This window comes from Carex rostrata, chromosome 26 (assembly GCF_964058835.1).
Source record: "Carex rostrata chromosome 26, lpCarRost1.2, whole genome shotgun sequence".
Taxonomy (NCBI): domain Eukaryota; kingdom Viridiplantae; phylum Streptophyta; class Magnoliopsida; order Poales; family Cyperaceae; genus Carex; species Carex rostrata.
In genome coordinates this window covers 1,331,433-1,354,445 of record NC_135943.1, presented here as the reverse complement: position 1 = coordinate 1,354,445, position 23,013 = coordinate 1,331,433, and the positions used below count along the sequence as shown (strand labels likewise).

Below are 23,013 nucleotides of genomic sequence, written 5' to 3'. Positions count from 1 at the left end.
ATTACTCTATGCTTTTGAAATGGCAAAATTTAGTGTAAGTTTTTTGCCTTTTCGAAAACCTTCGGATAAGTAAAGTTCATCGAAGAATGTGATGAAGCAATAAAGTACCTGAGTAAGAGCTGTCATTTCCACACAAGAAAGAGATGGTTCTGTCTAGGAAAGATTGAGTCTAAGCGGTCCTCGTGACCCCGATCTTTCCTGGGAGCCCCTTTCACGTGTCCTAATGGCTGGCCCAAAAGGAACTTTGTCACGTTACTAAATTGCTTTATGGACCGAAAAGAATATCTGATTTTAAAACATATAAATTGTTTATGTGCTTTAAATGGTATAAATAAGAACTGAGCATAGCTGCAAAATAAAGAATTAGTAACTGATAGATTATATACCCGACTTGGTCCCGTATATAAGTAAATTAGATTTACAGCTTATAGTAAATTAGATTTACTGCTTTGAGATGAAATGGGTAAAACTAGATTTACCGTCTTTCTAAGGAACCGTGAAAGAAAACTTTCTTTGAAGAAAAATACGAATGTGGGATCACATTTGACATTGTTTCTTTCTGACTTCCTTTCCACGACTGCTTACTGAAGCATATGAAAGAGGTATTTGAGAAAGATAGGAATTGGATCACAATCGGTATTTTTCTGACAAGCAACTTTCACGTGTCCATAACACTGACCAAGGTCAACATTACGAACTGAAAGAAATATACGTGACTCGGTCACATATATAGGTAAATCAGATTTACTGCTATCATATAAAAATGTATAGATTAGATTTACCGTTTTTATAATAAACCATATAAACTACCTCTACAAGATAGACGGTAGCTAAAGTTAGTTACAAGAACTGACTGCTTAACAAAGCTAAGCGTATCAAAGAGGTACTGATAAGAACAGAAACTAATGGAGATCACATTTCGTATTCAAGACTTCCTTTCCACGACTGCTTAATGAAGCATATGAAAGAGGTCGCTATAAAGATACGAATAGAATCACATTTAGTCATTCTAACATATGCTAAAGAAAGTAATGGGGATCACATTCAATATTTTACACTTCCTTTCCACGACTGCTTAATGAAGCATATGAAAGAGGTCGCTATAAAGATACGAATAGAATCACATTAGTCGTTCTTTCTGACATAAGCTAAGAAAAGAAATGGAGATCACATTCGGTATTCAAGACTTCATTTCCACAACTGCTTAATGAAGCATATGAAAGAGGTCGCTATAAAGATATGAATAGAATCACATTAGTCGTTCTTTCTGACATACCCCTTTGGATATTGCTGGCACTGTTAAGCATAAATACCAACCCATTAAATATTAAGTAGTATGCCCTTCCCACTCTATCCTCCTCAAACCATTGTTCATTGGTTGATGATTAAACTACTCAGTAGACATCACCTTTTACCTTTGGTGGTCGAGGGTTATGTCCGACATATCAAACCAAATAGAGTGAGGTTACTTACCAATGATTTCCAAAACAGTTTTGGGCTTGGGGCAAAGTCTTCGTTAAATACACGTCATGTTTTAACGAAACCAAGAATCACAAAGAGATGTGATTAGCAAGTTTGCTTACCTAAGATAACTAATAGCCATGATATGCATACACTGCCTTGGTTATTGGTGAAAACATGGATCTTAGTCCTACTGCAAAACGGGAATAGAACAAATTTGCAGTGGGAGTTTTATTATTGGAATAAAATATTACATGAACAAAGCTAAAAATCTTTACATTAAACGTTGTAGAAATATGGCTAAAGAAACGTCTTTCTCTTTACGCTCCCTACTCGAAAAGGTAGACATACGTGAGAAAAAGGAATATATCCTAAATACACTGGTCCCTGCTGAAATAGTAGAGAGCAGCTCTGTCAGTACTCACACGCTTCGTATGACAAGCGATGATGAGAAACTGGAGAAGCTTAACTGTCCGTTGAGCCACGAGTTGGCCACGGAAGTTATCCTGGACTCATTTCCTCCCAGCTATTCGGAGTTCATTATGAACTCCCATAAGCAAGGGTTGGATAAGAGCTTGCAGGAGATCTAAGGGATGTTGAGGATCACCGATGACGACATCGAGAATAGCTCTCATGTCCTTATGATCCAAGAAGGTGGGAGGAAGATCAAGAAAGCAAAAGGGAAAAACGACTATTAAGTACAAAGGCAAAGGGAAGTTGGTTCCGAGAACGAAGTCTCCCAAGATAAATGTTTCTGCTAACTCTTACTGCTATTTTAGCAATAGCAAAGGTCACTGGAAAAGAAACTGCCCGGAGTATCTTGGAGATATGAAGTTTGAGAATGTCTCAAAAGTCTCAGTCTCAAGTATTTATGTTATTGAAATTAATGTTGAGACATCTCTTAATGATTGGGTACTGGATACCGGATCATGTGCTCATATTTGCACGAATATGCACGCACTAAGAGGAAGTTACGCAATAAGTACAACTCCGAGTTGGAAACGGAGCACAAGTTGCAGCCGTTACAGTCGGTAGGATAGAATTGTACTTGCCTAGCGGGTTTATTCTGGAACTAGAAAATGTCTATTTTGTTCCTACCATTTCTAGAAATATCATATCAATCTTGTGTTTATAGATGAATGGTTTCTCGTTTGTTATAAAGGACAATAGATGTTCTATTTATAAAAATGAGACATATCATGGATCATCTTACTTGTTAAATGATCTTTATATGCTAGAAATGGAAAACCTCGTGTTTAACATCAATAACAAAAGACTCAAAACGTTTCATGAAAGTATTGACTTACATGAGACATAAGTCTGAATCCTTTGACGAGTTCAAGGAATTTAAGACTAAAGTAGAAAATCAACTTAACAAAAGTATTAAGGCATTACGGTAGGACCGTGGAGGCGAATACTTGAGTTATGGTTTTCAAAACGTACTTAAAGGAATGTGAGATAGTCTCACAACTCACACCTCTAGGGACACCGTAATGTTACGGTGTTGCCAAGAAAATGAAAAAAACCATGCTGGACATGATTCGTTCCATGATGAGTAACACCACCCTTCCCAAAATCATTTTGGAGACACGCACTAGATACTGCCGCACTAACGATAAATATGGTTCCGTCCAAGTCAATTGAAAAGACTCCATACGAGTTATGGTTTGGGAAATCTCAAATATGTCTTATCTTAAAAATGGGGTTGCGAAGTATTTGTCAAACGCCTGACGTCTGACAAACTTGGTCCCAAATCTGACAAGTGCTTTTTCATAGGGTATCCTAAGGAAACGAAATGATATTACTTCTATTACCAGTCCGAGAACAAATTAGTTGTTGCTCGTCATGGTATACTTTTGGAGAACGAGTTTCTTGCAAATGGAAGTAGTGGGAGTAATGTAATACTTGAAGAAATTCAAGATACATCACACAATACAATATCTGAACTAGATCAGATTAACCCACCTCTTGATTTTTTGGCTAATGAGCATCTGGAAGTACCAAGTCCACAAGTAGCTGTGGATGAGGTTCTAGTCCCGAGCTCAAGTGCTTCAACGCAAGTTGAAGAAGAACTAAATCCGCACACTGTTGTGGATGAAGTTCGACAGCCAAAAGAACAAGTGCTACGTAGGTCAGCAAAGATAGTCCATACACCCGAGAGGTACATGGGACTGCACGAGGTCTCAGTTTTTGACATTGAATATCCTCTGACCTATGCGGAAGCAATGGATAGGCCTGACTCTGATAAATGGCTGGAGGCCATGAGATCCGAAATACAGTCCATGTATGACAACACGGTCTGGAACCTAGTTGTACCAATTGATGGGGTGAAACCCATAGTTAAAAGTGGGTTTTCAAGAGAAAAACAGACATGGATGATAATATGACTATTTACAAAGCACGGCTGCATTCCAACTGTGATTTGGAAACAAGGTATAAATATGTTATATTAATCTATTTAATTGGTAAGTAGATTAAAGTTTTAGAAATCAATCATGGAGTAGATCTGTAAAATGATTAAATTAGGTTTTGATGTCAAAGGAATATTGAAGGTGGACCGCCTTGGAAAGTCTACTGACATACCCTATTTAATCCTTGGCTTAAGTTAGAAGTAAAATTTTTGTTTTACGTTCTTTCCGCAGCTTAAGCCTAAACGGGTTTTGGTTACCCCGAAACCCCAACAGAAATCTGGCAGAGAAACCTCCAACCCCGAACGTCACAGATTTGGTTGAGTGGTTTTCTAGGCGAGGGTCAACCCATCTCTTCTACCAGAGAAGGAACAAACACCCAACAAGGGGACCTTTCTTGCACTTAAATTCACGCCAGTTAGACATGTCGACCGGCAATGAAGATATTCGTTTTGAAAACCTTCAGAGCGAACGGGATCGGATGGCTAACGAACTTCAACGTCTGCGGGCAGCCGCTCTCGAAAGAGAAAACAATGAAGTAGCCGATGCCAACCGCCCTTTGAGAGACTTTACAGCACCTAGGGCTGAGGAAATCCACCTTGGCTATACGGCACCTACTATCAATGCTGAAGAATACCAAATTCCGCCTGCATGGGTTAGCATGGTGCAGCATAATCTGTTCCACGGTCTGCCTCACGAAGATGCCACACAACACTTAGCCAATTTTGAAGAAATCTGCAGTACAATTAAGGTACAAATTGTTTCTCCTGAAAATCTTAAAGTTATGGCTTTCACTTTTTCTCTTGCAGATAAGGCTAAAGGTTGGATAAGGGGACAACGGCCCGAGAACATGAATACTTGGCCTAAGGTGGCGAATGTTTTTCTTAACAAGTTCTTTCTGCCATCCAAAACAAACTCTTTGCGCCATCAAATCCACAATTTCTGACAGAAAGGAGATGAAACCATGAGCGAGGCGTGGGAGAGATTTCAAGAACTGCAGAGGTGCTGTCCACATCATGGTATCGAGGGGTGGAATTTATTGCAAATCTTCTACAACAGCCTCATGCCACAAGACAAAGGTATGTTAGACGCAGCTGCTGGAGGTAGTCTCATGAATAAAGGGGCTGTGGACGGATACAAGTTGGTGGATGACATGGCTCTCAACCAAAGCCAATGGCACAACCCTAGGGAGACACCAATCATCCTGCAGCGGGGAATGAAGGAGGTGAGTTTGAATCCAAACTTGGCTGCAGAAATTGCTGCTTTGAATCGCAAAATTGATCAACTGAGCGTAAATGCGGTAAACAATTCCTTTCCTCTTCCTTGTTCAATTTGTGGTAGTACCAATCATCTAGCAATTAACTGTGGTATAAGTGATGGGGGTAGTATTGATGAGGTTAATGCAATTAACCAAGGTAATTTTACACTAAATAACAATCCTTACTCCAATACTTATAACCCCGGTTGGAGAAATCATCCAAACTTTTCGTGGAGACAAAATGACCAAAATACCCAAGGTAACTCAAACTTTAATAGACCAAATCAAGGTTATGGTAACTAAGGGTATAGTTCTAATGCACAACCAAAATCCAATCTCGAATTGATGATGGAAGCATTCATGACAAGTCAAAACCAAAAGTTTGATGAATTGACCAAAAAGGTAGATATGTTGGCAACCCAAAATAAAATGCTTGAAAACCAAGTTGAACAACAAGCTACACAATTCTCCCGCCAACCGGGCACCCTTCCACCAAAACCTGAGAACAATCCCAGGGATGTCAAGGCAATTAGGCACGTGCTTCGCAGCGGCATGCAATATGAGGATCCACCTATGCCAAAGGATGACTATGTACAGCCACAGGGTGAAGAGACACGAAGTAGTGATGAGCACATCTCCACACATGAGGATTCCGCCTCAAAGGAAGCTACACCAATTGTACCAAGCGACCCTGCCAAACAAGCAAAACCATCTCAAGATGAGCCGCCAAAGGTAAGTGCGCAGGTACCTCTCTACATCCCTCCTCATAAATACGCACATTTTCCTGGTAGGCTTAAGAATGAGAAAACTGACAAACAATTTGCTAAATTCCTTTAATTGTTGAAACAATTGCATGTAAACCTACCATTGACTGAGGTAATGACCCAAATGCCGGTTTACACCAAATTTTTTAAGGACATTCTTTCAAATAGGCATAAGCTTGAGGAAGTACAAATGGTATCCTTAGACTCAAACGGTAGTGCCATGGTAATGAATGAATTGCCCAAAAAGTTGGATGATCCGGGTAAATTTTACATACCATGTTCCATAGGAAATGTCCAATTTAAACGTGCACTCTGTGATCTAGGAGCAAGTGTAAGTCTTATGCCTAAGTCGGTCTATGATAGGTTAGGTGTTGGGGAACTTAAGCCAACCAGAATATCTCTCCAATTGGCAGACCAATCGGTCAAGTTACCCCTAGGAGTGGTAGAGGACTTACCAATTCAAATTGGTAAATTATTTGTACCAATAGATTTTGTTGTGGTTGACATGGATGAAGACACTCATACACCGCTTTTGTTAGGTAGGCCATTTCTCAATACAGCAAAAGCTGTGATTTATGTCCATGATAGGATTATAATAATGAATATTGGTGAAGAGAAGTTGCAATTCGATATCAAAAGATCTATGAGATATCCATCTAACGATCAAAGTGTTTTTAGTGTTGATATTCTTGACAGGTTTTTAGATGAAGAACTCGAGTACAACTTGAAGAAGGGTTTCGTTGAGTATTGGATGGATCAAGAGTGCGAAAAAGCCAAAAAATCGAGCTCTGTTGACCTCATTACGGCCCGAAATGAAGCCTATTGCAGTCCGCAACAACATTAGGCAAAGGGCGTGAATCAGACAGACTCTATTGCGGTCCGTAATGAATTTATTGCGTCCCGCAATGAACCCTTCCCAGATGACATGACGCATATTCTAAGCCTGATTCTCCAAGTTTCAACCACTGAGATCCTTCCCAACTTTGCCGAAATCTCGGAGAATGACAAACTTGAGTCGGATGTGCAAAAGAAGTCGGTGGAAACATCTGAAACCGACAAATCTCGAGGAAATCGACACAAAACGGAGCAAGGGGGGCCGTCCTCCCGATCCTCCACCCAAGCATTAAGGCGCACCACCACCACCTTCCGCCAATAGAGTAGTCCATGTCTCTTCTTATTTACTTTTGTTTATTTTTACGCATTGGGGACAATGCTTAATTTAAGCTTGGGGGATGGGAAGAAATTGTATCTTTGCATGCATGTTTTCAAAAATTTTAGGATTTATAACCCTGTTTTTACTTGACCATGAATAGGATTTGTGATTTTAAACTTAATTGCTTGAAATTGCGAATTTGTCAAAATGTTTTACAAGGTTATGGAAAATAGAGTCTTGCATAATTGGACTTAATTGTTTGAAAATGCATAAAGTATAAAATCATGTTTAATTTTTTTTTGTGTTAAAATTTGGCAAAAATAAAACCCTTGATAAATTTGAGTGATTGTCAAAAATATTAGAAATTTTGATACAAATTTTAACAAGTTTTTAGGAATACCTTTGGAATAATTTGAAATAACCACATAATTTGGCGAAAAACTTTGTGGAAATAAAGGTTTAAGAAATTGGAAATTTAGGGATTTAAATTTTTTTTTTTTGAAAATGCAAATTGTTTGTGAAAAATGAATTTAGAAAGATCAGGATATTCATAGGTATGATTTAATGCCTAAGGATGTGTGTATTCATGATATTTTGCAAAAATATTGAAAAAAATATTTAAAATTGAAATTTTTTAGAAAAGAGATTCACTTGCTTATGTTACGGCGACATGACGTACTTGTAGCAATGAATCATTGACACTTTGCTCCGCTAGTTTTCCCGATAAAGTGATCGGGTTCGCACTAAACATGTGAATTCGTGTCATGGAAGGGTTGAACCAAGAGCTTGCGAATGCACTTTTGAATTAAAACGGTTGGGTATGGATTAGCTACCTATAACTAACCAGTTTTGTTCTAAGGATAAAGATTTATAGTGTCATAAAATAAACCAACAAAAGAAAAATAAAATTTTGCATATATCAACACATGAAGTCCGCGACTTTCTAACCTAAATTTGATTCAAGCTTGGGGGATTTTTAAAAGAATTTTCACAAATAAGAATTCATTTTTTGTAACAAATTTAGATATCCTAAGTTTACAAATTCTAAACCTTTAAGGAAATAAAAGTTAGAGTAATTGAATTGTGGGGTGAAGCATGATTAGCCAAGGGTTGCACTTTAAATTTGTACAAAATTTATGTTGAAATTTTTAAATTTTGGTAAGATCATACAAATTTTTCAATATAAGGTTAAATTAGAAGATCGAATTGTAGTCCAAGTTTAGACTTGCTTGGGACAAGCAAGGACTAGGCTTGGGGGAATTTGATAAGCCGAAATTGTATCTATTGAAACCTAGGGTTTGTTATGTAAATTAAGCCAAGTTTTGATTAAATTAGATTTGATTAGGTTAGAAATGTCCAAAAGTTCAATTTACTTCCCTAGTTATGTTTATTTTGCAGGTAATCAAGTGTTTGGAACTTAACGGAGCAAAACGGGTGATCTGTAGCAAGTCAACACGAAATTTGGAGCATCTTTCACATTTATTGCGGACCGAAATGAAGTTATTGCGGGCCGCAACATTATCAGACAGAGCCAGCTTCCAGACAGCATTTCCCGAACTTTTATTGCGGCCCGCAAGGACTTTTATTGCGGCCCGCAAGACCCTTTATTGCGGCCCGCAATGACCTCTCCAGATTTTTCTGCGCAGTCTGTTAACTGCCTCCATTCATTGCGGCCCGCAATAAGTCGGTTCAGAGCCCGAATTTGCCATTTTTAGTTAGTTATTTCTAGGTTTTAGAGAGTGGTATAAAAGGGGACCTGTAGAACAGATTGACGATGGTTTTTTAGAGAGAATTTCTGGTTATTAAACAAGAAAAAACAAGGAAAAGCAAGAAGAGAGAAGAAGGAAGAAGAGATCATTGATCAATCGGTTTTATTATTTTCTTTCCTTTGGAACTCTTTTATTCTTTTGATTTCATTTGTGCTTTAGCCATGACTGGCTAAAGGCTTTTCTAGGGTTGATTAGGGCTGTACTTGAAACTTTTGTTATGATTTAGTTGGTTTTATTTTATATATTTTTGTTCTTTGTTATGATCTATTCTTTATTTTAATTGATTGTGAAGACTTAATCGAAATCACATGAAACCCTAGGATTTGGTATTTGCAATTGAGAAATTGAATATTAGGTCCAGACCATAAGGAATTGGGTATTTGATAGGCTAAGTACCGAGAGGTGACGCTTGTCTTATACGGGCTTCACCTAATAGTTTAGAAAATTGTGCCAAGTACCGAGAGGTCAAAGATAGTTTTCTAGATCAATTGGGACAGTAAGAACTTAATGACTTTAGATTAGAGTAGCCAAGTACCGAGATGTGATGTTTATTCTAATTTAAAGATGGTATTAATATAGAGATATCACTTTGTACCTATAACATCCAACTGTGCCTTCATAATTATAGAACAAATTTAACAAACCAAGTAATCGTAACACTAGTGGATAGGAACCCTAAGAAACCCTAATTTCTCATTTTTGTTAAAAACCTAATTTTGCTTTAAAGACTTTAGTTTAATTCATTTTAATCGAAACCAAACCACTTGAACAAACACAAAACATTTTTACTTTCTTTTACTAAATTAAATTGTTAGGTTAGAGTTAATATTCCAACTTGTCCCTGTGGAGACGATCCCTAAGTACTACTTGACAAGGTTGTACACTTGCAACCGAATTGAGTATCAACTAGGATTTATTACTTGTATTGTAAAAATCACATCAATTTCCATAGTTGACAAGCGAATTGACAATTGACTCCCCTTGTGTGTAACACTTTGTATGTCGACGCCGTAGAGAAGAGACCCTCGGCTTCCCATTTCCACACCGCCGATTCCGTCGGATGTTGAATCACAGTTGATATCTCAACAAAAGGTACAAGAGATTTCAAATCCTTGAGGAAGAAAGAGTGGTTCACGCTGATGCCCACTTGCATGATGCTATTAATATCGTGTAAGAGTAATAGTGCCTCTACCCAATTGCTCATGCGGTCCTGTGGAAGCACCCATATCCATTTAGTCAGAAGTGCCTTGTTCTGTGTGTGTAGTTCTATAATTCCCAAACCTCCTTTCTTTTTTAGCGCACAAGTTCTTTCCCAGTTAACCAGGCAGTTGATCGACTTACATGGACCATGTCCCTTCCATAGGAAGTTCCGTCTGATTTTGTCGATGTGTCTGATGACCCATTTCGATATGAGTAGCGCTTGCATGAAGTGCAACGGCATAGATGATAGGACGAATCTTATTAGTGTCAATCTACCACCATATGATAATAGTGATGATTTCCAGCTCGCCACTCTTCCTTCTACAGCCTGAATTAGAGGTAGATAGTCTATCTTTTTAGGTTTCCTTACCGACAATGGTAAACCCAGATATTTGATGGGAAGTTCCATACGTTGGCTCCCTAAAATTCTCTCAATTTCAAGCGATAGGCGATCTGGTATTGCTATCGGGACAAATGAGCTTTTAGATCTGTTGATCTTCAATCTCGTCAGTTTTTCATATATTGAGAGAATTAGGGTCAAGATTTTCAAAGTTTTTGGGTGCGATTTTGTGATAATTATCGTATCATCCGCATACTGAATTGGCTGAGGTGGAAAATGGATTTGTGGATGCATTGCCGGTAGTGAGTTTCTGATTAGCCAATTCAATGAGTCAGCCACTATAATGAATAATAGCTGATAAGCCGAAATTGTATCTATTGAAACTTAGGGTTTGTTATGTAAATTAAGCCAAGTTTTGATTAAATTAGGTTTAATTAGGTTAGAAATGTCCAAAAGTTCAAGTTACTGCCCTAGTTATGTTTATTCTACAGGTAATCAAGAGTCTGGAGCATTAACGGAGCAAGACGGGTGATCTGGAGCAAGACGGCACGAAGATGGAGTAGATTTCACATTTATTGCGGACCGCAATTAATTTATTGCGGGCCGCAACCAACTCAGACAGAACCATCTTCAATACAGCATTTCCAGGACCTTCATTGTGGTCCACAATAACCTTATTGTGGCCCGCAATAACTTCTCCAGCACAGCATTTTCATTCCAGCACACTCATTGCGGCCCGCAATCAAACTCATTGCGGCCCGCAATAACCTCTCCAGATTTTTCTGCGCAGTCTGTTAACTGCCTCCACTTATTGCGGCCCGCAATAAAGTCGGTTCAGAGCCCGAATTTGCTATTTTTATGGAGTTATTCTTAGTTTTTATGAGGGGTATAAAAGGGGAACTTGTAGAATAGATAAAGGGACGTTTTTAGGCAGAATTTCTAGGTTTTGAATAAGAAAAAGCAAGGAATGGCAAGAAGAGAGAAGAAGGGAGAAGAGATCATTGATCAACCGGTTTTATTATTTTCTTTCCTTCCTTTGGAACTTTTTTATTCTTTTGATTTGATTTGTGTCTTAGCCATGACTGTCTAAGGGCTTTTCTAGGGTTGATTAGGGTTGTACTTGAAACTTTTGTTATGATTTAGTTTGTTTTATTTTATATATTCTTGTTCTTTGTTATAATCTATTCTTTATTTTAATTGATTGTGAATACTTAATCGAAATCACATGAAACCCTAGGATTTGGTATTTGCAATTGAGAAATTGAATATTAGGTCCAGACCATAAGGAATAGGGTATTTGATAGGCAAAGTACCGAGAGGTTACGCTTGTCTTATACGGGCTTCACCCAATAGTTTAGAAAATTGTGCCAAGTACCGAGAGGTGAAAGATGGTTTTCTAGATCATTTGGGACAGTAAGAACTTAATGACTTTAGATTAGAGTAGCCAAGTACCGAGATGTGACGTTTATTCTAAATTAAAGATGGTATTAATATAGAGATATCCCTTTGTACCTACAACACCAAACTGTGCCTTCATAATTAAAAGAACAAATTTAATAAACCAATTAGTCATAACACTAGTGGATAGGAGCCCTAAGAAACCCTAATTTCTCATTCTTGTTAAAAACCTAATTTTTCTTTAAAGACTTTAGTTTAATTCATTTTAATCGAAACCAAACCAACCTTTGAACAAACAAAAAACCTTTTTACTTTCTTTTACTAAATTAAATTAAACTGTGCCTTCATAATTAAAAGAACAAATTTAATAAACCAATTAGTCATAACACTAGTGGATAGGAACCCTAAGAAACCCTAATTTCTCATTCTTGTTAAAAACCTAATTTTTCTTTAAAGACTTTAGTTTAATTCATTTTAATCGAAACCAAACCAACCTTTGAACAAACAAAAAACCTTTTTACTTTCTTTTACTTTCTTTTACTAAATTAAATTGTTAGGTTAGACTTAGATATTCCGACTTGTCCCTGTGGAGACGATCCCTAAGTACTACTTGACAATGTTGTACACTTGCAACCGAATTGAGTGTAAATTAGGATTTATTACTTGTATTGTAATAAAATCTACATCAAGTTTTTGGCGCCGTTGCCGGGGACAACAGAGAATATTATTTCAGACCTAATTAATTTAGTTAGTAATTGTTTTTAATTTTCTTTTGTTTTCTTTCTCATTTTAGGTTGAAATCTGGCAGAGGAACCTTCAACCCCGAACGTCACAGATTTGGTTGAGTGGTTTTCTAGGCGAGGATCAACCCATCTCTTCTACCAGAGAAGGAACAAACACCCAACAAGGGGACCTTTCTTGCACTTAAATCCACGCTAATTAGACATGTCGACCGGGAATGAAGGTATTCGATTTGAACATCTTCAGAGGGAAAGGGATAGGATGGCCAATGAACTTCAACGTCTGAGGGCAGCCGCTCTCGAAAGAGAAAACAATGAAGTAGCCGATGCCAACCGCCCTTTGAGAGACTTTACAGCACCTAGGGCTGAAGAAATCCACCTTGGCTATACTACACCTACTATCAATGCTGAAGAGTACCAAATTCTGCCTGCATGGGTTAGCATGGTGCAGCGTAATCTATTCCACGGCCTACCTCACGAGGATGCCACACAAAACTTAGCCAATTTTGAAGAAATCTACAGTACAATTAAGGTACAAACTGTTTCTCCTTAAGATCTTAAAGTAATGGCTTTCACTTTTTCTCTTGCAGATAAGGCTAAAGGTTGGATAAGGGGACAACGGCCTGAGAACATGAATACTTGGCCTAAGGTGGCGAATGTTTTCCTCAACAAGTTCTTTCCACCATCCGAAACAAACTCCTTGCTCCATCAAATCCACAATTTCCGCCAGAAAGGAGATGAAACCATGAGCGAGGCGTGGGAGAGGTTTCAAGAACTGCAGAGATGCTGTCCACATCATGGTATCGAAGGGTGGAATCTACTGCAAATCTTCTACAACAGCCTCATGCCACACGACAAAGGTATGTTGGATGCAGCTGCTGGAGGTAGTCTCATGAATAAAGGGGTCGTGGATGGATACAAATTGGTGGATGACATGGCTCTCAACCAAAGCCAATGGCACAACCCTAGGGAGACACCGATCATCCTGCAGCGGGGAATGAAGGAGGTGAATTCAAACCAAAACTTGGCTGCAGAAATTGCCGCCTTGAATCGCAAAATTGATCAAATGAGCGTAAATTCGGTAAACAATTCTTCTCCTCTCCCTTGTTCAATTTGTGGTAGTACCGACCATCTAGCAATTAATTGTGGTGTAGGTAATGAGGGTAGTTATGAGGAAGTCAATGCAATTAACCAAGGCAATTTCAAACCAAATAACAATCCTTACTCCAACATTTACAACCCCGGTTGGAGAAATCACCCAAACTTTGCGTAGAGGCAAAATGACCAAAATACCCAAGGTAACTAAAACTTTAATAGACCAAATCAAGGTTATGGTAACCAAGGATATGGTTCTAATGCACAACCAGAATCCAATCTTGAATTGATGATGGAAGCATTCATGACAAGTCAAAACCAAAAGTTTGATGAATTGACCAAAAAGGTGGATATGTTGGCAACCCAAAGTAAAATGCTTGAAAACCAAGTTGCACAACAAGCATCTTCATCCTTCCGACAACAAGGCACACTACCGAGCAAGCCAGAAATCAACCCTAGGGAGTACGCGAATGCAATAAACCTGAGGAGCGGCACAGAATCTCAAGGACGAAAGATGCTAGAGACACAACCACCTTCGGCCCGCCTCAATGCAAACATACCGGCATCGGATCTATCTCAAGAACCGGGTAACTCCAACTCGGCCAAGGTAAAATCTATTGAAACTCCTAAGTATATTATTCCCACTCAGGTTTGTACCCTTTCCTCAAAGGTTAGTGAATAATAAACTTGACCAACAGTTTTTAGAATTTGAAGATAAGAAAAAGTGCACAATAGAGGAAAATAAACATGTGATATTAGATGAAAAATGTAGCACAATCTTTTCTACCGATTTACCTCTTAAAATGAAAGATCCGGGTAGTTTCTCGATACCTTGCTCTATAGACACAACTAGAATTGAAAATGCAATGTGTGATTTAGGGGCAAGTGTCAGTCTCATGCCTAAATCGGTTTATGACAAACTTGAGTCGGGTAATTTAGAACCAACCAATATGTCACTAACTCTTGCTGACGGGACGACACGATCTCCACTTGGTATCTTGAAAAATGTGGTTGTCAAAATTGGTAAAATTAAAATTCCTGTCGATTTTGTTGTCTTTGAAACAGATGATCATTCGGCCGTTCTCTTAGGTCGAGCTTTCTTAGCAACGGCAGGTGCAAACATCAAACTCAAAGAGGGGGAGCTTTCTTTCTCCGTTGGGAAGAAGAAAGAAACATTTTATTTTCATAAGCCATTGATACCTCCTAACAAAAATTCAGTTTGCATGATAGAAATTTCAAAGGTTAATAGAGAATTTGTGAAAAAGGAGTCGGTGGAAACATCTGAAACCGACAAATCTCGAGAAAATCGACACAAAATGGAGCAATGGGGAGGCCGTCCTCCCGATCCTCCATCCAAGCATTGAGGCTACGCGCACCACCACCACCTTCCGCCAATAGAGTAGTCCATGTTTCTTCTCTCTTTTTAGTTTATCTTTACGCATTGGGGACAATGTTTAATTTAAGCTTGGGGGATGGGAAGAAATTGTATCTTTGCATGCATGTTTTCAAAAATTTTAGGATTTATAACCCTGTTTTTTACTTGACCATGAATAGGATTTGTGATTTCAAACTTAAATGCTTGAAATTGCAAATTTGTCAAGATGTTTTATGAGGTTATGAAAAATAGAGTCTTTCATAATTGGACTTAATTGTTTGAAAATGCATAAAGTATAAAATCATGTTTAATTTTTTTGTGTCAAAAATTGGCAAAAATAAAACCCTTGAAATTTTAACGAGTTTTTAGGAATACCCTTGGAATAATTTGAAATAACCACATAATTTGGCGAAAAACTTTGTGGAAATAAAGATTTATGAAAATGAAAACCTAGGATTTAAATTTATTTTGAAAATGCAACTTGTTTGTGAAAAATGGATTTAGAAAGATCGGGATATCCATGGGTATGATTTAATGCCTAGGGATGTGTGTATTCATGATATATGCAAATGAAAAAAAAAAGTGAAACAAAAGAAAAGATGGAGATAAATAAGAGTACTGGCATAATAAATCCTACGGGATGCCTTTGAGCTCATCTCCCAAAGTAATAAAAAAAAGAGTACTGGCACAATCCCACGGGATGCCTTTGAGCTCGAAAAATTTCCAAAACTTTTGCATATATCAACACACGAAGTCCGCGACTTTCTAACCCAAGTTTGATTCAAGCTTGGGGGATTTTAAAAGAATTTTCGCAAATAAGAATGCATTTTTTTGTAACAAATTTAGACATCTGAAGTTTACAAATTCTAAACCTTTAAGGAAATAAAAGTTAGAGTAATTGAATTGTGGGGTGAAGCATGATTAGCCAAGGGTTGCACTTTAAATTTGTACAAAATTTATGTTGAAATTTTTAAATTTTGGTAAGATCATACAAATTTTTCAATATAAGGTTAAATTAGAGATCGAATTGTAGTCCAAGTTTAGACTTGCTTGGGACAAGCAAGGACTAGGCTTGGGGGAATTTGATAAGCCGAAATTGTATCTATTAAAACCTAGGGTTTGTTATGTAAATTAAGCCAAGTTTTGATTAAATTAGGTTTAATTAGGTTAGAAATGTCCAAAAGTTCAAGTTACTGCCCTAGTTATGTTTATTCTACAGGTAATCAAGAGTCTGGAGCATTAATGGAGCAAGACGGGTGATCTGGAGCAAGACAGCACGAAGATGGAGTAGATTTCACATTTATTGCGGACCGCAATTAATTTATTGCGGGCCGCAACCAACTCAGACAGAACCATCTTCAATACAGCATTTCCAGGACCTTCATTGCGGTCCGCAATAACCTTATTGCGGCCCGCAATAACCTCTCCATATTTTTCTGCGCAGTCTGTTAACTGCCTCCACTCATTGCGGCCCGCAATAAATCCATTGCGGCCCGCAATAAAGTCAGTTCAGAGCCCGAATTTGCTATTTTTAGGGAGTTATTCTTAGTTTTTATGAGGGGTATAAAAGGGGGACTTGTAGAATAGATAAGGGGACGTTTTTAGGCAGAATTTCTAGGTTTTGAATAAGAAAAAGCAAGGAATAGCAAGAAGAGAGAAGAAGGGAGAAGAGATCGTTGATCAACCGGTTTTATTATTTTCTTTCCTTCCTTTGGAACTCTTTTATTCTTTTGATTTGATTTGTGTCTTAGCTATGACTGGCTAAGGGCTTTTCTAGGGTTGATTAGGGTTGTACTTGAAACTTTTGTTATGATTTAGTTGGTTTTATTTTATATATTCTTGTTCTTTGTTATGATATATTCTTTATTTTAATTGATTGTGAAGACTTAATCGAAATCACATGAAACCCTAGGATTTGGTATTTGCAATTGAGAAATTGAATATTAGGTCCAGACCATAAGGAATTGGGTATTTGATAGGCAAAGTACCGAGAGGTGACGCTTGTCTTATACGGGCTTCACCCAATAGTTTAGAAAATTGTGCCAAGTACTGAGAGGTGAAAAATGGTTTTCTAGATCAATTGGGACAGTAAGAACTTAATGACTTTATATTATAGTAGCCAAGTACCGAGAGGTGACGTTTATTCTAATTTAAAGATGGTATTAATATAGAGATATTCCTTTGTACCTACAACACCAAACTGTGCCTTCATAATTAAAAGAACAAATTTAATAAACCAATTAGTCATAACACTAGTGGATAAGAACCCTAAGAAGCCCTAATTTCTCATTCTTGTTAAAAACCTAATTTTGCTTTAAAGACTTTAGTTTAATTCATTTTAATCGAAACCAAACCAACCTTTGAACAAACAAAAAACCTTTTTACTTTCTTTTACTTTCTTTTACTAAATTAAATTGTTAGGTTAGACTTAGATATTCCGACTTGTCCCTGTGGAGACGATCCCTAAGTACTACTTGACAAGGTTGTACACTTGCAACCGAATTGAGTGTAAATTAGGATTTATTACTTGTATTGTAATAAAATCTACATCAATAGCGGATCCCCTGTCGCAGCCCTCTCGTGTGTTTGAAATATCTCGTGTAATTACCATTGACTCTCCATGCGGAGCTCGATGATTTCAGCATATGTAGCACCCAAGCTGTCCAATTCGGTGGAAACCCCTTTCTATCAGAAAATTTGTTAGAAAGCACCAATTCACCGAATCCTCCTTATACATGTTATAATAAGCATCTCCAATTGAGTAGTCTTTGTTATATATCTCCAACATTCAGCTTCAATTTGGCATACATCTTTCCTCCAACCGAAAGAAATGTTATCCGATTTAATAAGAGGGACATTAAAAACTCGATCAAACTTTTTTTTGATACTTTCGTAAATAATATTAATTATGTAATGTTGTACTACTAATCGTGCCCGTGCACCGCAACGGAAGCAAATTATGTAGTAGAAAACCTAATTTACTAAAATATTTTTTTTCATAAAAAAATAGAGAAAATAAATATCGCTGAATGTAAACCAAAGATATTATTTCTGAATTGAATATAGGAATAAAAAAACATAGCATTCTCTAATAAAAACCATAAACATACAAAGCTAAAACAAAACAAACAACCTAAAAGCTACTGAAGTAAGTAATTTCAATACGCTGACACCACATTTTAATAGCAATTTTTCTCATTTCAGTTAGTACATTACTCCCATTTTAATAGCAATTGAAACTATAAACACTTAATGGATAACTAATAGCAGGTTCTTGTTCTCAAATTTCTCTGGCACTGGGAGGACTTTATTTGATCATACAAAAGATTTGTCCTCTATTGCTTTGATAGCGTGAGAGCATGGTAGCAAATTGGGGCCAGATGCACTGTATTTTTGATAATTCGATATAGCCAAGTAAAAAAACTAAGAATCTAGATATTTGTTCCAAAACATTTTGGCTTTTTTTTTTTTAAGAAATATATGGATCTAGCCCGTATTTCATTCATGATATGGTCCATTACACAAGTGATTTTAAATATTAATTATGGTTTTAATTTTGCTTGAACCCATGATGAAGCATAATTAAAGGTACATAGTAGAAATTAAAAAAGGATCCGACACACTAGATCATATATATATATATATAGATGATAAATCATCAAGAGTATTTTACTTTTGTTTAGTTAAAATATATATTTAAGATATCTCCCATATCATGTGGGATAGCAATATTGAATGCCCTGGAAATGATGATATATTTAAGAAATATTTTTAAAAGTTGTTTGTTTATAATAACTTCGGAAGTATATATGAAACTATGAATGCCCAAATATATATATTCCAATAAGTTTTTCTTTTTTATCAATATTCCAATAAGTTTATAAGCACCTGTTAGTCGGACCTATTCATATGCACCTATCTAAAAATGTCTATCCAAAAGCGAGCAGAAATTTCAGTCCATAATTAATCAATATACGGTCCATTATATTAATCCATATATATATTAACTATTAATTTGACCTGAATAATTGTTGGCATGTAGTACATTTCTAACATTTTTAAATTTGCCTTAGATGCAGGAGGATCTTTCAAATAAATGTTAGGTTAAAATAAACAGTCCGATCTCATTCTATCTGTAATTGACTAGATCAGAATTTAGGGGTGTCAACGGCTACAGTACAGATCGGGTGGAGGTAATTTCATACCCGTATCTATTATGATAACAAAAAAAAAATCCTTATTTTTTTTTCAAATACGGTACAGATCGGATAAACGAGTAAAAAAATGTCATTTACATCTCGATTTATGTTTTTGATAAAATACACAACAACAAGGTAGGCACTTTTTGCGAAAGAAAAAACACATTTATGACGGTACTTCGTCGCGAAAAGTACCATTGCGAATAGAAAAAGTACGTTTATGACGGTACTCCATTGCGAAAAATCATTTTTTACCCTCGCGAAAAGTGTCAGTCTTTCGTAGTGATATTTTTCAAAACAAAAAAAATGAATACAACTAATTTGTAAAAATTATTGTATCATGTATTATCTTCATTCAAATATAAATCTATATATAAAATTTTATTTTTAAAATTTATCTTATAAGATAACGGGTAAGATAACGAAAAGAAATTGTTACATTTACCCATACCCAATAAGCTAACGAAAAAAAAACCTTATCTATACTCATTTTTTCAGATACGATCAGAGGTGGAGCTACACTCATCCAGGGGTAGGCGGATTTTGAATAATTGTGTTGAGTATATGGAAATTGACCCGTTTCTTGCTTCAGTTAAGTGTGGTTGCCTACCCTTGATAAGGTTGGTTGTCTACCCCTGTAAAAATTCCACATTTTATATTTTGCAGTTGTGTCGATCCGTTGTTTCAGGGAGGAAGGAATGAAAAGGAACGATAATGGAAGGTGAATCTGACAAGTAAGGGCCTGTTCGGCATTTAAATGGGTTGGGGAATGGGCATAGTAATTGAACTGATTTTTACTGTGCTCGTGGGAAAAAAAATTTAGTGAGAGTGAATTTTCTTTTTCCCACGTGCACAGTAGCGCACCGAACAGGCCCTAAAAATGATTCAAGTGATTTGCAGTACAATGATTTGCAGCACCGAACAGGCCGAATTTTATTGGTCTGAAGAATAGAGTATTAAAAGAAGTATGCAGTACAATGATTTGCAGCACCTAATTCATTAAAGAAAAATTCTAATGCACAGCTACAGTGATTTGCAGCACTTAACCAGTCTTTCAGTCTCAAAATAAAAAGAAGTATTAAACAAAAGTTATTAAAAGAATGTACTCGATAAACATTTAAAAGGAGCAAACAACAATTAGCTCTACTCAACTTTGTATTAAAAGAAGTATTATAGGATAGTGGTTTGTTGCAAACCACTTTTGTGGACCTCAATTTTATCAAAGAAAAAAATAGATAAATAAATGGGAAAATATTTATTTACCAAAATAAATGTATTATATTATATTGGTGATTTTTTTGAGGTAATATATTTTTCGACAGATTATTATTTTTACAATTCTTTTCCCTTTTCTTTTTAGTATAAAATAAAACAAGCTTTCTTCGAAAAAAAATCTAAATTTTTTATTCAATTCCTACCAATTTTAATTATGATTTTCAAAATCATGATTCTAGATTTTTTTTACACCGGCACTTTGACCCATGCTTGATCCAAGCACTCTAACATAAACCCTAACCCACAAACTTTTTTCTCACTAGCCACCATATTGTGTTCTCTCATAACCTCTTTTTTTTGTATTCAATTTCTCACTGTTTAAGAAAGAAAAATCATTAGTTGTGTCTGTAACTGTGTAAAGCCAAGCTGACGAATCTTTAGTTGTAAATTATTTTTGCTTACTCTTGATAAAAATTCTAAGAGCATCTTCAATCCAGCAATTGAAATTAATTGCTAAATAATAATTATGAAAATTTTAGAAATTAAGCAATTCACTCCAACATTAGTACAATCAATTAAACAATTGAGAATTAAACACTTGACCAATAAGAATTAAACATTTGGCCAACTCATCTTTAGAAAATGATTTCTTATTAAGCAATTCTTTCCAAAAATTGCTAAATAAGCAATAGTCATACAACCCAACAATTACAAAAACAATTGACACATCAGCATAAGCAATTCATAAGCAATCACTGTTGGAGATGCTCTTACACCATTGAATACGATACGATACGGATCGGGTAAACAGATAAAAGGGTGTCACTAACACCCCTATCAGAATCCCCATAAGGTTCAATTGGCATTATTGCATTGGTCTATTATGAACATGGAATTTAATTAGTTAGTTCCGTATAATATGTGTTTCACAACTAGATGCCGACTACTCATTAAGAAAACAAACAAAGGCAATATGAAATATTTAAATTATAGTTGACTTGGTACTTGATAGTGTATTAATTATACCCGTTAAGGGTAACCCGTGCCCTGCCCGCCCATACCCGATGCCCGGGGTACCCGTGCCCGAGCCCGGGTATAGGTCGGGTACGCGGGTACGGGCAAAAAACGGACCGGACTTCATTTTTTGGGCAAATACCCGACCTTACCCGTACCCGAATACCCGAGATATCCGTACCCGACAACGCCCCTACCCGCCTACCCGAATACCCGTACCCTTATACCCGACCCGTTAATTCAAAACCAAATTTTGAATTTTCCCCCGTTAATTCATTTAAATTTCTGTTTTTTAAATTCTGTTTTTTAAATTTCTGTTTTTTAATTTCTGTTTGTTTATTTCTGTTTTTTTATTTCTGTTTTTTTAATTTCTGTTTTTAGTTCTGTTTTTTAAATTTATGTTTTTTAAATTGTGTTTTTTAATTTCTGTTTTTTAAATTTCTGTTTTTTAAATTCTGATTTTTAAATTTCTGTTTTTTAATTTCTGTTTTTTTATTTCTGTTTTTTTATTCTGTTTTTTTAATTTCGGTTTTTTAAAGTAATTGATTTGAAAAAAAAACAGCAAAAAAAAAAAAAAACCGGACCGGACCTGTACCCGGACCGTCTTGCCCGTCAAGGGTACAACGGGCATGGGTATAGGACGGGCAGGGTACGGTTTTTAAAAAAAATATCCGAGATACCCTTGCCCGTATACCCTAGTACCCGTCATACCCGTGCCCGAGGCGTGCCCGTACCCGTGCCCGGGTATGCCCGCCCATTAATACACTAGTACTTGACTTGCTAATCCCATAATAAACACCTAGATAAAGACTCCGTACTTTCAATTATTGTTTTGCAAAGCACATGATTAACACCTATATAGTTCAACTCGATAGAGTGATTTATTTATTTTTGCATTGATGACGCCCATAGGCCACAAAGATTGTTATATTGTAGGGGTTTTATTTTGGAATCAACTCTGCTGCTTTTCTATAAGAAAAACAGGGTTCTAGTTTTCGGATCTCAATCATTCAAATTTGTTGAGATTTGTTCATAAAAAAGTTTTTTTATAGTGATACGTGAATAAAAAATTGTGAATGGTTAGTGTTGAGAAATAGGATCTAGGATCTCAGATTAATAATCATCATAGATCTCGAAATAGAAGGCTAGGATTAAATCAAGGAAGTAAAGGGGCCTCCTTGCATATATTCAACAAATAGGTATACTGTACATAGGTACAAGGTACAAACGGTAACAAAACAGTAGCTTAGATGTTTGTAATATATATAGGAATGGTAACAGTGTAAAGAATTAGAACAAAATGAAATAATTGTTTTCTCAAAATAATCTCTCCTCAGAAATTGCATAAATTCAACATGGTATCAGAGCATCAGTCTCTGTGACCGAAAAAATCTCTTCCAAATTCTTACCAGCAAAACTGGTATATACACAAGCAAAATCAAAACCCATAAACAGAAGTCTAGCACGTCAAAGAGATGGCTTCAGAGGGGCAGCATTCGAAAGAAGCCACCAATACCTCAAAACTCACAAACTCATTGCTCAACGGCCAAAACTATCTCTCATGGGCAAGTGCCGCAAGATTATCTCTCAGTGGAAGAGAGGTTTTAGAATTCATCACAGGAGA

The 23,013-nt window shown here is 36.5% G+C and overlaps 2 protein-coding genes and 1 non-coding gene across 3 annotated transcripts; 2 read left to right on the top strand and 1 right to left on the bottom strand.

Moving 5' to 3' along the window:
* Nucleotides 1–4,781: 4,781 nt before the first annotated feature.
* Nucleotides 4,782–4,892, bottom strand: LOC144544703 (small nucleolar RNA R71). Its single transcript, XR_013508307.1, has one exon. It is a non-coding gene; the product is annotated as a small nucleolar RNA R71 (small nucleolar RNA).
* Nucleotides 4,893–6,015: 1,123 nt separating this feature from the next.
* LOC144544054 (uncharacterized) lies at nt 6,016–6,735 on the top strand. Its single transcript, XM_078292471.1, has one exon. It carries the CDS (start codon nt 6,016–6,018, stop codon nt 6,733–6,735), a length of 720 nt encoding a protein of 239 aa, XP_078148597.1.
* Nucleotides 6,736–12,696: 5,961 nt separating this feature from the next.
* Nucleotides 12,697–14,950, top strand: LOC144544052 (uncharacterized). Its single transcript, XM_078292470.1, has 4 exons — nt 12,697–12,943; nt 13,082–13,687; nt 13,976–14,235; nt 14,285–14,950. The coding sequence occupies exons 1-4, from the start codon at nt 12,697–12,699 to the stop codon at nt 14,948–14,950; spliced, it is 1,779 nt and encodes a 592-aa protein (XP_078148596.1).
* Nucleotides 14,951–23,013: the final 8,063 nt, after the last annotated feature.